The sequence below is a fragment of the Emydura macquarii genome, unplaced genomic scaffold, assembly GCF_026122565.2.
Source record: "Emydura macquarii macquarii isolate MOO-44397 ecotype Brisbane River unplaced genomic scaffold, CSIRO-AGI_Emac_v2 contig_1253, whole genome shotgun sequence".
Lineage (NCBI taxonomy): Eukaryota > Metazoa > Chordata > Testudines > Chelidae > Emydura > Emydura macquarii.
The window spans coordinates 76,932,915-76,950,025 of record NW_027131390.1 but is presented as its reverse complement, the minus strand read 5'-3'; the positions used below and the strand labels follow the sequence as shown (position 1 = coordinate 76,950,025).

Below are 17,111 nucleotides of genomic sequence, written 5' to 3'. Positions count from 1 at the left end.
AAGAGAATAAAACAGATAAAACATTTTAAAGAGCGAGAGAAAGAGGGAGTTACGTGAAGGAAGTAGTCCACTGGACAGCAGATCCATACGTAGTTACATAAATAAAGAATGCTGGTGTCCAAGAATCTTAAGGCCACTGACAGACAATACATATTGTCAAGAATGCCTTAAAGAGTTCCAAAAAGGAACTGAAAAATCTAGTATTTTTACAAGCATGGATGTGGCAGCTACAAAACAGAGATGATTTGCTGCTTGGCTTACCTCAGCATTTGGATTGAGTATGTGCTAACTTAATAGCCATTACCAGTAAAATCAAAAGGCAGTTCCATACCTGAGGCAGGGCACAAGCATAATTTTTTCGGGCCCAGTACAAACTTTTAACATGGGCCTCCTCCCGTAATGGGGGTTGCAGCCTGGGCTATTTTGGTCATAGTAGGCTTAAATTACCAGGTGGTTGGCCCTAAATATCTGGACTGGTATTGACTGTGAGACAGACAGACCATTTTTGTCTATTTTGATCATTAAGACCTTGGAATGCAGAGCAACATTTAATCCTGCTTTTCTTACTTCATATTCTCTTTGTCTTAAGAAATTGAAATTTAAGGCAGAGATGACTGCTGAATATATTTCACTGTGCTCCCATCAGCAGCCTTAATGTTGGAGACCATAATGTTGGTTTTTTTTAAATCCATAACCAATTCAAGCTTGTATCTCTTCCTCCCAAAACTATTATCAAACTACGATACACATTTTTTTTCCTTTAGCATTATTTTTCAGCTTCATGGTGGACTTACTAGTGATATCCAGTTCTAGATGGTGTGCCACCCAGGGCACTTAGTGTTTTCCAGTGAAGTGGAGAACAGGGAGCAGTATCCTATCATTGTTAATAATAGGGAGACTTCTCAAGGAAGAATGTGCTGCAGATGTTTTAGATCATTCTGTATGTGCTACTTGTACAGCAAGGTACAAACAAAACTCAAATCCAGTTAATATTAGAATGAGGTCATATTAATGCCTGGAATCTACATAAAGCAAATGTTAGCACTGATGTCATTGCTTCCATGTGAGCCAACATCATGATGTTTTTTCAGAGGTGGTGACTGGAATCAGGCTCCTTGTGTTCTGTTTGCTGCTCTGATGCTATGGGCCAGATTCTTCCCTCTGTTTCTTCTCTGGACATTTATACCTGTGAAAAGTGGGTTTAAGATCACTTTGTGCGCCTATAAATGACTGCTCAAGATGCAAGGCAATGGAGAATCAGGGCTTGTTTGGAAGAGGAAATAAAATATTTATAATTTTATAAAGAAAAAGGAAGAACTTTCCAAGCAGAGGAGGTGAGGTTGTGGACTCCTTTGCTACTCATGTTCTCCTCCTTTTCCTCAATCCAGGAGTTAGAATCATATAATCATAGAAGATTGGGGTTGGAAGGGACTTCAGGAGGTCATCTAGTCCAACCCGCTGCTCAAAGCAGGACCAACCCCAACTAAATCATCCCAGTTGAGCAATTGAAAGTGGGAGGGGCACTGGCAGAACCTATCCACATCACTACCATGTATATACTATTGCCATGAACTGGAAGTTGCTGTATTTGTTGAGGAGGCCAAGAACAGGCATCCTAGAGCAGAGGATTCCTCAAATTGTGGTCTAGGTCCCTGAGAGATCCTGGAGACTCAAGAGATGACAGTATGTGGAAAGTGCCTGCATTCTCATTGACACTCATGTTAGCATGTGTAAGCCAGTGGCCTGTCTTCCCAACCCGTGCACCAAAAACACTCTCTCACTGCACAATTCCAGTCCTTTTCTTCAGAGTGTGGCTTTTATTTCCTCAAAATAAAACTTATTAACACTAGTTCAACGTCTCAGTCAAGTCCTTTTGTTCTGATCTGGGGTCATCTGCAGGAGCCTATCACTTTCCCACAGCTCTTGCACTCCATAGGCCATCTGCCTAGGAGTTGAGGTGAGCCGCTCTTCCTCCCTTCTTCCTCTAGTCTGCTCCTTGCAAGATTACACTCCACAAGCCATTGACCTGGAAATCACGTATGAACTGAGTTCTGTCTCTTGATCCCGGGCCTCCTGTGTAGGAGCCTTTCTGCATTTCTCACCAGCAACTGAGATACTTGCTGGCTCTTAAGAAGACTAGGTGATCTTCAAGCTATCACCTGATCCTTAGCCTCACAGCAGCAGCTGATTCCTTTAAAGGGCCACCCCATCCTGTGACCGCATGTTGAATGGGAAAGAGGAAGCAGTTTCTTTAAAAAGTTAGAAATGGGATCCTCAGTGCTAGGAGATCTGAGGATCTGTATCAGGGAGCAGTCTGTGAGATGCCTTTAATACAATATAAACCTGTGTTTGTGTTTCTGTTCCTACTATAGGTGTACTCAAAGCTTGTAACAGTGTCTGAACTTTTGCACATGAGTGATTTTGGACTGCATTGTTCTGCATGTTGTAAGATGGATAGAACATAAGAAAAATTGTGTAATTTGAGATGTGTGCACATAGGCCTTTTAATAGTAATTTTGGCTGTAAAAGCTCTTTACTTCATTAGATTTATTTACTATGAACTATGAAATAGAAATGTTACATAACTCTTAATAATTTATTTGTATTTGCTTTATATACAGTAACTGTTTTGTTCAATTTAAATTAAAGGCATAATTATGTGTATTTAATGTGCACTAAGTTAAAAGAATTATGCAGGGTTTTTGAGTATTGTAACCTCTGATCCTGAGTTTAAACTTTAAAAATCACCCACCATTTGTGTAAAGATTCTGATTCTGCTGCACCATTTCTCACTGTGTTTTCTTCTTCTTCTTGTCACTCTAGGATTTCAGCATCATGTTTACGCATCACATTGTAACAGTCATTTTGATAACCTTTTCATATGTAACCAATTTGACACGAGTGGGATCCCTGACCTTGTGTCTTCATGATGCAGCTGACATTTTGCTGGAGGTGAGATTGTTCATGTTCATGTTCCATCAGGATCTATCCGATACAAAAAGTCAATCAACCATACTAATTGTATTGGGTATGCTATGTTCTGTTAACAAGCAGACAGAAGGGGTACAATCCTACCTATGTTGCCTGCACAAGGGAGTCCTGTCCTAAGACAGAGGCTATTCTAAATAGAAACAATGATTACCATTAGCATACATCTTTCATAAAATGGTATCCTATTTTTTCTTGCCAAAAGTGTAATGCACCTTTTAAAAGAACCACACGCTGTATGTTACCTTTGTGCCTAAAGATGTCTTATCTACCCACTGTGGGTAGGAATCCTGAGGTGTTGTAGATCCATTGTAGCAGATCCTATGCTTCTCCTTGCATCTAGTCATCAGTATTAAGAGTGCAGTCAGGGAGAACAATGCATGGTAAGAGTTCCTTTATGCCCAGCTGATCTCCAGCTGTTCCAATGGTCCCGTAGGCTATGTCTACACAGCAATGTAATCCTAAGGTTAGTGAGGACTCAAGTCAGTTGACCTGTGTCAGGGAAACCTGGGCTTGAGTGTCTACGTTGTATTTTAACTCTAGGTTAAGAATTTTCTTACCCATACGTGAACCTAGGGTTCTGGCGTCCACGCTGCAATGCACAGACCCAAGTAACCCTATCCCAGAGTGTCTAGCAAAACAACCCCCACTCCACCTCGTTATCAACTCTTTGAGCCCTACAAATGTGTTGCAGTGTAGGATTTTGATACTGCCCAACCTGTTTCCTGTCTGTGATGATGCTATTGATGGGACTCAGGTCCCGTAAGGAGCACATGTGTACATAAACTGCATAATTAGCTCCTTGGGTGGCTGTCTTGGTATGTCTACACAAATTTGCCATCATCAGATCAATTTATCCGGATCGACTGAGCGGAAGTGAAGACCTGCTCAATTGATCCAGAAGTCAATTTAATAAAACCACCTCCCCAAAAAGCATAGCGCTGTGTCGACGGGTACTCATTTCCCATCTGCGCAGTGCAGTGGAGATGGCACGCTAAACGGAAGTTACAAAGTCGACAGGAGTTGCGCAAGCTACTCTGCGTAGCTTACGTAACTCCCGTCCATTGCCACCAAATTTCGCTGGCAGTGTAGACCAGGCCTCAGTAGAAGGACGGCGGTTTGAGAAGGCTTTATACTGAACTACCATCTAATCTGAGAATTGGGCTCTCCAGCCCTAGACTGAGTCACAGTGGCAGGAAAATGTCCATGCGCACCTGTTCTGAGGCTAATTAGGACATCAGTCTCCAGGGCTGTCAAACTAGTAAAATGAAGCTTTGCAATTCCTAATTTTAAAAATGGGATGTTCAATGAAGGGTTTTTTTTTTTTTTTGGTTGTTTCTTTATTTGTTTTTGTCTGTTTGTTTTGAAGTTGGACATAAAACATCGGTTTCAGAGGAAAAACCCCCCCACATTCCAGCCTGGCTGCTGCTGGCTACAGAGCGGTGAAGTGCTCCCCAGGACTTGGGGTGCAGTGTGCTCCAGCACCCCCTGGGAATCCCTTATCCCTGCCACTGCCACACCCTGGGAGGCAGAGATAAGGGAACTCCAGGGAAGTTTGGGGGCTGGCTCCCACTCACCACCCTCAAAGCGCACACTGCCTGGGTACCTCTGCACATGCAGCTCTAGGAAGGGTGGGGGGCACCGGAGCAAGGGCCAGGGAACGGAGTGAGGACCAAGTGCCAGCCTGCAGGGAGGGGAAGCAGCAGAGCTCCCGGCTCAGCACGGCCAGGGGAGGGATGACTCCCAACATTCTGGTGGCCGGGAGCCACCTCCCATTTCATTCCCTGCTCTGGGCAAGCTCCGCACAGCAGCAAGGAGGAGCTGGAGCAGGAACAGGGAGTGTGCTCAGCCAGGCAGTAATGGGTGCTTCCAGCCACCTGTGCTGACTGCCTGCAGCACTGCTCCTCTGCCACCAGGAACTCTGGGATATATCCAAAGGACTTTCGGGACCCAAATCAAGCCTGGGCCATGTGCACATAGGAAAGCAATAGGGCTCAGACCCTAGGTCCCAGATTAAGACAGGCTCGGACCCCCAGACCTGCAGGGTCCTGGGACCCTTGGTCTGAGCCCTAGGCTAGCACGTTTGCAGTGTGGACGCAAGGGAGGTTTGGCTTGAGCCTGCGCTCAGACCCGGACTTAAATTGCTTTGTGGACATATCCTTAGAGCTGTCGGCAACCAGTGTAAGTGACAGCTGTCAGGCTGCTCTAATTTATGCCAGGATTTGGACCTGCATCAGTATGCCCTGTGGATGAGAAGATCACAAAAGAGGTTTAAAGCTACCTTTGAACCCATGCCCCTGAGCTACAGCAAGCACGCTTTGGTTGCAGATCAGGATCAGAGCCCTTAGCATTTATTTATCTAAAATGGTATTTTATAACAGGATAATTGCAACTGCTTTTATAAGACAAGACTGTCTTGACCTCATCCACACTGTGGGCGATATTCTCCACAGCATTGCACCTTGTGAAGTCATATACACCTGTATAAGGTGAGTAGAAAGTGGGTCTAAACTGCTGGTTCTGGTTTGGTGGCGTAAATTTATTTTGTATCACTGCACTTGACTACACAAGGTGAAAGGCAGTGGAGAATCCAGCCTTGTAAGTAAGTTAGAAATGTTTATGAATTTACATAACATATTCCTGTTTGAGCAATGGCTGGTGGATCCATGTAGCCATGAATTCATCAGCAGTGACCCCATTTCTCTTACCCTCACCTCAAAAAACCACCTTTGAAACGGCTTGTTTCACAGCCACCAATGCTCTGGGCACCGTAAAATCTATTGGAGATCACCCAAATACTTGAAAGGTATTACCCAAATACTTAAAAGATAATACTTATAGGCCATATTGTTCAACTGGTGAAAATTGTAACCTAAAGACAAAGATACTTTTTTGGGGGCTTGATTGTACAATCCAGTCACTTTCTAATTTTTCTAAGACAATTAAATAGAAATTGCTGATATCCTGGCATGACAGACACAAAACATTCAGCAAAAGTGTTGGGATTTGTTTGGTTTTTTAAATTTTAACCATTGTCATTTAATAAATGTCTCCATGAAGCACATACTTTAACTGTCTTTCTGCTCAAGCCATGTGATCTAAACTAAGTGGCGATACTAAATCCAACCTAAAATATGAGGGAAGAGAACCATGCTTAACACCAGAAAAGCATTTGTTGCAAGTGTCAATATGACTGAATTGGCTTGCTTCTAAGCCAGAAGGTCATTATTCCAATTCTGTACCAATGAACTCAAACTGATAATTGCTGCCGACTACAAAGCAGTACTAAGGGAAGGGCTGTTCAGGGGAAAACAAATCCCACCACAGGAAAAGCTGGTATAAGGTCTTGCCTTGATGGGCCAGCAAAGCATTTGCTATTTTCACCTCTGATATGCAGAAATGAAAAGCAGTTTCCACAGGCTGTTTTGCCACAAAATTACGTTATGGCTGCAAAAATGTTGGCTTTCTATTAGGGACAAATTCATAATGGTGCATGCCCAATGGAAAAATATGTCTGAGAGTGGAAGAGTTTTTGACACTTCCACTGCAAAATGCTGGTGCCCGTTGGTGGAAAATGGACATTTCAGGACAGATTTTCAAGGGTATTTAGGCATCTAGTAGGATTTTCAGAAGTGCCTGAAAACATAGGGGCCTAACTTGATTTCATTTGGAGTTAAGCATCTAACTTACCAATGGGAGTTAGGTTGCCTAACCTGCTTAAGTACACTTGAAAATCCCACTCGGCACCTATCTATATCTTTAAACACCTAAACACCTTTGAAAATGTGCCCTTTCTTTGCTCAAGTTCATGAATTACTGTCAAACTTTCAGTTCTAATGCACATTTGTGAAAATAAATGTGTTAGTTTTATACTGCTCTAATATAGGTGGCATCATCCTTTAGATGACATGTTAAACTGTGGCCTTTTCTGTCAAATTCTGGTTGCACTGTAAGAAAAAGTACAGTTCCCAGGACAGCTTTCAAAGAGAACAGAGAATAAACTCTGTGTCCAAGCCAAACAATTCCCTCTGTTGTTATGATATCCAAGGGTTGCATGAGAGCTACTGCTGAGTAAAGTGTCTCGTGTCTAATTCCTGTATAGCTACTACACTGTTGGTATATAATTTTGGATTGTAAATAGCTCTTTGATAACTTATAATATTTTGAACTCTATGACTCAGAGGCCACAAAACTGTGCTGTGGAATTGTCATCTTTGCCACTGCATTGTTCTGCAGGATCCAAGTCTAAAACAATAGATCTGAGAGGTGTGAACAGCCCCATTCATCTCAATGGGTTGCGAGGGCTGAAGTCTGAAGATATGTCAGAATATTAACGGCCAATCGTTTCAGCAGAAACATCTAGCAAATATGTTTATCTCTTGATCCTAGATTGTCTCCCATCTCACAACATGGCCAAAAGCCCCAACTAAGTTATAGTCACCTACCAGAACCTGCAGCTTGTCCCTTGACACCTTCAACACAGCTATATGTTGTCAAGGCAAATTATTTGGCATATGAAAATGCAGAAAGATGGGATAGTATAAAATAAATTGAATTAATTATCAAAATAAATCAGGAAAGGGCCACTGCACATATTCTATTGCTTATTTTCAGATTTAATTCATTTAAAAATTGTATTTTGTTTTTTAATTGAAATGAAACTTCCAGAATTTCTGGGCTACTTCCTCAGAATGCCCAGAAAGCAGGATTTAGGTCTTGCTCGCCATGTAGTAGATGGGGCCCTGTCTGTAGCTACTTTTTAATAACAACCCTTTATGCTTCTTTCATCTGAGAATCATTGAAGCGCTCTACAAACATGAGAGCCTGATTTTAAAAATCTGGCCTCCTGTGTAGCATATTCTCTAGCACAGGTGAGGGTAGGTAGATAGTTTGCTATCTGATTTATAAGAACAGTAAGTTAGGTAGATGTCTGGGGATTATACCCTTTTAAAGGAACCCTTACCCACTCCTCTGAACTTTGGCTGGAAAGCTCTTTCCTCCGAAAGACGGGGTTCTTGATCAGATCTATAATGTTGTATGGGATAGTTCAACTGTGCATGTTAACCAATAATAAAAGTTACACTCTAGTTACACTCACAAAATTGTAACTCCAAAAAAAAAAAAGAGCCAGGGGTTTTAAAAATCAAGCCCTTACAATCTCACAGTGGCCTTGGAAGAGAGGTTATATATGAAACTCAATCATCACTAGGATAGAAAACAGCAGCTGTTTTACCATTTTCAGACAGCAAGTGAAGAAGAATATTTATACACCATATTGACGCTGCAGGGGAAATTTAGGAGAATATAATTACCTGCATTGTGCCTACTCTTATGGAAAGTGTCAAGGGATTGTTAATGACCACAAGTGCCCAGGGCCTTAGTTTTAAGTGACTGACTTCCAAAAGCAAGTGCCTCCAGCATCATAAATCATCTCCATACTTTATTTTGCTCATTACTGACTCAGATGGACAAATTCTATCTAACAAATCACCATCACCACTTTCTGCAGCACAACGGTGTTCTCTACAGATTTGTCATCCACGTACTGACTCAGCTCATCCCTGCTTAGTTTGAAATCTGGCATGATCTCAGCACAAAGTGGTACAGCAATATAAATATAAAACTATAGAAAACCAAATTCTATTCTAGCCTGCCTTGGAGATATGGTCCTGCTACCTAGTTGGACTTTCAGTCTAAAAATCATTGTATTGTAAAAACTCTGGTATTTTATATGCTGATATCTAAAGTGGTAACATTTCTTTAACCTAAAGATCAGCCATGAAATATGACTTTGAATAACAGACATGAATGAATTCATTGATATCATTTAGGTAGTATCAAAGCCTTATTTCAGTCTACACTGAAATAGCTCTAGTGTAGACTGGTAGAGCTGGGGGCTTTCTTCAGTATCCCCTGAGTTTCCTAGTTTGTTTGTTGCAAGCCAACAAATCACCTATACATTCTAAATACAAATGGAAAAACCACTGAAGTTATGCAAACACCCGATTATTCAGGGTCACCTCAGAACTTGAACTGCAGTGTTTGTTTAATGTGAATGTTTCACACTTTTCAGGTTCAGTGTCATGATGCTAACAGTGCTGCCTTTCTCACTCTTTCAAGAAATTATCTGAACTTATTTCTGCATTCCGCGTAGGATTTTAAATCAATACATGCGGCAGTTTTTCTCACTGTTATTGCTATGTTAATGAGCCTGGGCCTTATGCATATTTAAAAATGTAGGAGTCTGATACAGTGCCCATAGAAGCCAATGAAAAGGCTCCTACGGATTAAAGTGGGCATTGAATTAGGCTCTTGCTGCACTATTATTTATCATTTATTGAGGCATCAGTATGTGCAGTGTAAAGTGTAGAGGAAGAGATTGTCCCTTCCTCAAGAAGCATATGTTCTAAAATAGGCAATTTTGTTCAGATACATGAACAATCTCAGAATAATGCAAATATCTTTATATATATTTATACACACACTTTCTTTCTCTTTATCAGTGTTGATAAGTGTCAGGCAAGAAAAGTATTTTAAGGAGGGGTTTGAATGTAGAAGTGGTTGCTTTGTACACAGGGAAAAGGAGGGTGTTCCAGGCTTAAGAGCCAGCATACAAGAATTCACAAAGATGAGTGGGAGAAGCATCCAAAAGGTATGTGTAGGACAGCAAGCTGCAAGAAGCAAAAGCAGCAGGGAGGAAATGAGAGCTGGGATTAAGACAGTGGTGGAGGAGTACAGCACCTTGAAAGTGAGAATAAGACTCTGATGCAGAGGGCAAAAGAAAACCAGTGCTGGGATTTGAGGAGGGAGGGATATAGTCTGAATGTTGGACAAGGATGATTACTTTTAGAAGCAGTGCTTTGTATGGATTGGAGGGGAGTGCAGGATGATGCAGGAGACTTCAGGAGATGAAAGAAAAGCAGCAATCAAATGTTGGTGCAGAAGCAATCAGAAGTACAATGACATCTAAAAGAATACAATCATGAAAGGGGAGTGTGAGGAATGGATGGAACAGGAAGGAGAGATAGGCCCAGTCAAAAGCAGCAAAGAGTTCAAGGTGGAGGAGTACAGAGAAGAGATCCTTATGCTTGGCCAGGAGAAGGTTATGAGTACCTTCAGAGCAGTCTCTGTGTAGTGGAGGGGGCAGAAGCCAGAATGCTGGGCATTCGAGAGAGAGTTAGAAATGAAGAAATTGAGGCAGTATTTATAGACAGGATGCCCAAGGAGGTTGGAGACCACAGGGGAAGAGGGAGATGGGCAATAGCTGAAGAAGAAAATACAGTCAATGGGGAGTGGGGTGTTTCATTAGACTGGGGAAACAGTAGTGTACTTGAAAGCTGTGAGAAAGGAGCAGAGGGAGATGCCTGAGGACAAGGATAAGGTTCAGGGGACAAATCAAGGGATTAGAAATAATACCTGAGAGTCTGAAATTGGAGTCATGTGGGAGAGGCAGTTGGGTGGGAAAGGGTGGAGGTGAGAGAGCACTCTTGCTGGATTTTGTCATTGAAGAAATAGACCAACTCCAGGGCAGAGAGGAAGCAAGGTCACTGTATAGCAGAACACTGGGAATCTTGATGTATTTGATCGAAATTTGGCTCCTTTGCATTTTAATTGCTCATCACAGCTCATGCACAGTGTAAGATTTTTGCAATTGTCATCATAACTGGAATAAACACTCTCCATCCCTCTCTTTTGCAGGCTGCCAAAATGGCAAACTATTGCAAGTGTCAAAAGCTGAGTGACCTCCTCTTCCTTATGTTTGCCGTTGTCTTCATCATCAGTAGGCTTGGCATTTATCCTTTGTGGTGAGTAAGCATGCCCCTTTCCTCAGCTACTCAGCCCTAGACTAGTTTGGAAACAAATGCATTTCGGTAGAGGGCCAGCCTTGTGCACTGGCCTGTAACTCACAAGCATTAAAGAAAGGTTTCAGAGATCACTAGACACACTTATTAGAGAAGATCCAAGCTGGTTACTGCTATAGAGTACCATGGTAGTCAATATTTGCTAGATAGTAAAGGTTAGGGGGCAGGGCTGGCAGAAAGCTGGAGACAAGACAGCCACAGGTAAGTGTGCAATTGCCTTTGAAGGGCAGGGGGCCAAGAATTAGGTACTGAAAGCAGAAATCAATAGCTGAGGTTGGAGCTAATAGGCTTTCACTTTCATTGTCTTAAGAAAAACACAGAAAGCAATTGAAGTAGGCGTCTGGCCTGATGACAATGCTTCTGCCATGCAGTGTTGTAATGCCCCCATGCCTCTCTTTTTTCCGAAAGCAGCTGGGAGGCAGTATATATGCTGTGGAAGCAATATATGTGTTCTGTGGGGACGGAATCATTCACTTCTCAATAGCAAACCCTCTGTCTAATTAGGAAGTAGCACTGCTGTGTCCCAAAGGAGCATCCTCTCCAGATTTCTTTAAAGCTGCAATATGAACACACTCGTGCACATGAAAGGAGCAGCCCCATTATAAAGTGACCCTCCTGCCCATGAGAAGAGTTGGTGAGAAAGTTCTACCATCACCTCACTGCTCTCATGACCCCAGACGTTTAATCACAGTATTCCAGAAACAAAACTAATCCTGTCTGGCAGGATAGTTTTTGGATGTAGTGGAATAACAGTTCTGTCCATTGTATTTGTAGAGCACGGTTAATACCAGGATGCTACTGTAAGCATAAATTCTTAGTGATCCTGCAGAGAGAAATAGCCACAAAAAGCTCATTACTTAAACACAGATACCAACCCTTCCCCCCCACTCCAAATCCTTTCCAAATCCAGTAAAACAAGATCTCTTTGGGGGCTTGTTAATATGAAGGCAGGATAAATTCAAGATGCCTTTTGGGAGTCATCTCATCAGCTGTGAAATGCACCCAGTGCTCAGAGAGTCCAGACGTGCTATGTTGACCACTCTGCCCTGAGCTAGAGAATCCCCTGAATTCAATAACCCCAGAAGTTGAAAAATTAAACCCAAGAGAAACCCAAACTCTGCGTTAAAGCCTTAAGTGTTTTTTTGAAGATGGGATGGACTTGTTTTTTAAAATGACTTTTTCCCCCTTCTCCCACTAAAGTATCTTAGTCACACATTAAACTTCAGTAAATGGAGTACACAGATTTCTCCCACTGGCGCATTACTAGATGTACAGCAGAGCCAGCATTTTCTGTATGGTTTCATCCTCCCGTATCTCTGTTTAAATGGGGGAAACAGTGACGGCCAAATTCAGCCAAAAGCGTGACACCACAGAGGACTGTGGCTATGAGTTTGTCCATGTTAAGGTTCAGTTTGAATGCAAGATAGGTCTCTGTACTGCTCCAAATTAAAATCAAGTGCATTTTCCTCTGTGTGATTTCCTGCTTTGCCTGTAATGCTATTAAAGCAATAACAGAATTACACTCCTTGATTTTATAGCTGCCTACTTTGTTTAGCCATCACTTTAGCTCTTTAATAACATTTTAAACCCTACTCTATGGTATTTGAAAAGGCAAAGGGAAAATGCCAGCCTTCATGTCTGGTGTGCTTTTCAAACACCAACATTTACCAGAGCACTGCCATGTGCTTACTTTGGGTGAGATCACTCTGCTCTTTTCCAAGTATTCAACAAAGTCCACAAATTCAGGGGAATTCATTAGTTTTCTCTCAGCTGAAAGTAGCTACTCGGAGTATGTTTTTCTCAAGGCATGTGACAATAAGAAGCGTCCAATTCTTCCTGCATTTTTAAGTCAAGTGTTTGGGAGTGCGGTAGTTAGCCTGAAGTGTTTACAATCTGGGTTGAAGAGCAGGAAGTGAAGCCTCACACCATTTTGACAAATTTCTCTGAAACACTCTAGCCAAGCGTCACACTACGCAGCAAGCTCTACGAAGTAAACTGAAATTATTGATGGGCTTCTCACATTAATCATAAGGCCACCTTTTATAGTTCAGTTTTTAAATTACAGACCTGACATAACTGGTGAGAGCCAGGCATAACCCAGACAGAAGCTGTGTAGGTTTCCTCTGTCCGGCTGCACCGGCCCTGCTATTAGACACAGAATTCTAGAGTCAGAGATTAGCCATACACTGTTACCTTATCTAGCAAGTGTCAAAACCGGCCTGAGTGCAGATTTACATTCTTGCCATTTTGTGCAGTGGTTTTGCAGTGTGCACCAATATCCCTTTATGCCTAAAATGAGAAAAACAATGTCAGCTCATTTTTTATCAAAGCCTTATTTAAATCCAGGTCTGTAGAAGCAAAGGGCTAAGCCCCAGCTCAATAGGGAGGAGAAGAGTAGAAATCAGAGGCAAATAGGACTGGGGGAAAAGGTGGCTATATGAATCACAGGGTTAGATGGCACCGCAAGGGTCCTCTAGTCTAACCCCCTGCCAAGATGCAGGACTTGTTGCATATAAACCATCCAAGACAGATGGCTATCCAGACCCCTTTTGAAAACCTCCAGTGAAGGAGTGTCCACAACTTCCCTAGGCAGACTCTTCCATTGTCCTAGTGTTCTTATAGTTAGGAAATTTTTCCTGATATTTAATTGAAATCTGCTAAGCAGTAGTTTGAATCCATTTCCTCTTTTCCTGTTCTCTGTAGCAAGAGAGAACAACTTTTTTCCGTCTTTTCATGGCAGTCTTTCAAGTATTTGAAGACCGCTTTCATGTGTCCCCCCTTACTCTCTTCTTTTCCAAACTACACATACCCAGTTCCGTCAGCCTTTGCTCATATGTCTAGCATTCCATCCCTTTGATCATCTTTGTCACTTGCCTCTGGATCCTTTCCAGTTTCTCCACATTCTTTCTATACACTGGTGACCAAAACTGGATACAGTACTCCAGCTGAAGCTTAACCAGCACCGAGTAGAATGGTGCGATCACCTCCCATGACTTGCATGCTATGACTCGGTTAATGCAACCTAAAATTGCATTTGCTTTTTTGCAATAGTATCACATTGCTGACTCATGTTGAGGTTGTGATGCACCACAACTCCCAGATCCTTCTCAGCAGTGTTGCTGCCAAGCCAGTTATCCCCCATTCTGTATTTGTGCATTTGGTTTTTCTTCCCTAAGTGTAGCACTTTACATTTGTCTTTGCTGAATTTCATTTAATTAACTATAGCTGAGTTCTTCAATTTATCAAAATTTCTCTAAATTTTAGCTCTATCCTCCAAAGTGTTGGCAGCCCCCCTTAGCCTTGTGTCATCTGCACATTTGATCGGTATGCACTTTATTCCTACATCCACGTCATTAATAAAGAAGTAGATGGTAGCATCCTCCTTCACTGCAAAGTCACAAGCAACTCCTGTGTGCTACTTAACAGGTTAAAGAAGGCAGCAGACTACAGTAGAGGGCATGGCCAGATGCAAGGAGGGAAGAGCCAGCAAAACTTGCTGCTCTAGCAGTCATGTGATCAGCTTACCGCCTGTGATCATATTTATTCCTAGTGTGAAGCCCATGGTAGAAATAGATGTCACCCCAATATTGTTATTGTGTGGTAGTATTCATACTTTGAACTCATATAAGGCTTTATGTTCTAAAATGCTTTACAGCCCTCAGTTAAGAACAGTAACATTTTAACTCTGAGAACAATCGTTGTTGTATTTAAAAGCGATTTTAAAAATATTCTGGAGTTGGTCTAGTCTGGGTAGGCACCGTACCACTGATGGTGGATAGAATTGGAACTATTAATTAATTCATATTCCCTCTGCTGGCTGGCCAGTGGTACAGAAGCAGATGATAAAACTATATAATGTAAGTGCTATCTAATCAATAACTATTGTTTAGGGTTCATTCTAATAAACCAATGCCATAGAGGTAGTATTAATAAATATATTTAAAATCTGGAAATTCTTTCCTTGCCAATTATAACCATTGTAGGACAGGTCCCAATTTAAGTTCCAGGTCTGATGCATTACAGGCTTTGCATGCCCATGGAAAGTGATTCAGCATTTGGTGCAAAATGTTGGTTTTTAGCAGTTACATAAAGTATTGCTTAATGAGGAAAAAAAATGTTTAGATGCACTTTGCAGCCAGATACATGAAGTCAGATGTACACATTTTCAGCTTCCCCATCATACCAATGCCTATTTAAATTCTAGATAATTCTGCATACTGCTCTCAACATAATGTTTGCATTGCTCACTTGCACTGAAGCCTTGTTATATTTATTTAACAAACCGGGGCTATCGCTATTAACCCAGTAGTAATTTAAAATGCTCTTGTCTTTCTATTCTAATGACAATGTACAAAATAATATTCTCAAAATACAAAATTGAACGTTTTGAAACTAGATTAAGTAGGTGGAAGCATTTTTTTTTTCTACTTTCAAATTATATTGTAATGTTAGCTTGCCCAGGAGAAATATAGCCTACCAAGGTTAAGTGATTCAGATAAAGTTTGGCACATCCTCTTAGTCCAAAATCAACTAACTGGTGCCAAAGCTAATGACTGCATGAGCAGAATGGAAGCATTCTGTTGAAGATTAATTTCTCTGTGGTGTGAGTTCCCCCATCAGTAAAACTAGATATTTGCATACCATACAGGAGTATTGTGTGGATTAATTCATTAATATCTGACAGGAGTATATGCAGTAGAAAATCTTTTACTGCTAGGCCAGCATGGACAACATATTAGAGAGAGTGTCTCAAGGATCCATTTGTAATCCCATCATCCCAGAGGTAACTAGCAATTGTTTACACAGCAAAATAATTTGACAAAACTGATTTGTGTATTTTGGGTGTATTGAATGTGATAAGTGTTTTGTCTCATTTGAAAAAATTAATCCCACTGTCAGTTTTACTCTTAATTTCATCTCCCCCTCCCCTCTGTTCTGTTCTCCCCTTCCTTCTCTGTGCATACATCCCCTTCCTGTCTTCCTTTGCCTGGTCCCCGTCTCCCCTGCACATGCTGCCCAGGCATTGATCTCTTTGTCCACCTCCACACCTGGATATACCGCATGGCCTGTCTCCCCAAGCATTCTACTCCTGCAGGCAACTTCAGGTTCACTGGTCCCTGTGGACAGCTTCGTTCCTCTCATGTAGTAGTAGTCACTACTAGCTGCATCAAAGCTGCCTCCTTCTTCTTGATTACAGCTGCTTCTACAGGCCTCCTGATAGGAGGAGAGCCAGCACCATGTGCCCAGCCACTTCTCTGCAGACCACCAGTGGTTCAGGGGCCACAGGCTGAAAACAGCTGAACTAGGTGACTGAAAATCTTTACTTTTTTATCCTTCCTTTCCCCACCCGCCCCACCAAAAAAACAGAATCCGTGCAAATGTTGTGTAACCTCCAAGACTTGTGTAACTTCATCACTCAATCGCACTGTTCCTGGCTTCTCAGTGCCTCCCCCCTCATGTGTTTCTACCTTCTCATCTATGCTGCCAATCTAAATTGCACACTTTTCAGCGACCTCTGACTTCATATCTGACTGTAAAGTAGCTAGCTCACTGGGGGCAGGATATAACTAATTAATAAACGCACAGCACTTTGGAAATGTTACATGGTATGTACGTGATGAGTATTACCATAGCGGTAGTACTCTGGTTACTGCATTGAGGTATTGTTCAAGGGGCACTTCACAAAATTGCTAAGTCACTTCCTGTGCTGTGACTTAAAAGTTAACCTGTACTGATTGCTACTTTAAGGATTCCAGGGAGATGTGTTTGGTGTCCTTTCAAATATACAGGAGTCATCCTTACAAATTTGGCACCTGGATAATGGTGCAGCAGTGTTTACAGCATTCTCTACACATTGTATAGTAAATACAGATAGAATACTGCAGATATTGTGGTAACATTCTTTAGTTACAAAGGCAATTGATTATTCTGTTGGTATTTGCTATGCTATGTATAGAGAATACTATCACAATACTTCAATGTGGTAATCAGAGTATTACTGCTATACAGTGAAGGCAGGCTATTACACAAAACTTCCACCAGTGGACTATTAGGGGATTATTTTCAGCCATCTTTCTGTCTGCATCGAGAGCTCCCCACATGAGGGAGGAGGGTCTCAGAGCCCGGGCAGGAGCCTGCACGTCTATATGGCAGTTCTATAGCCCCGCAAGCCTGAGCCAGCTGACTTGGGCCAGCCATGGGTGTTTTTTTGCAGTGTAAATATACCGTCAGTTCCTAGGGCCACCTCAGGGGGAAATGGAA

General features: G+C 41.9%; 1 protein-coding gene across 1 annotated transcript in view; it reads left to right on the top strand.

Annotated features, from left to right (window-relative positions):
- Nucleotides 1-17,111, top strand: part of CERS6 (ceramide synthase 6) — a 206,732-nt gene that overhangs the window by 165,919 nt on the left and 23,702 nt on the right. The window contains exons 7-8 of the mRNA XM_067549300.1: nt 2,824-2,952; nt 10,687-10,793. Coding sequence (XP_067405401.1) covers nt 2,824-2,952; nt 10,687-10,793 — 236 coding nt within the window. The remainder of the gene's footprint in view (nt 1-2,823; nt 2,953-10,686; nt 10,794-17,111) is intronic.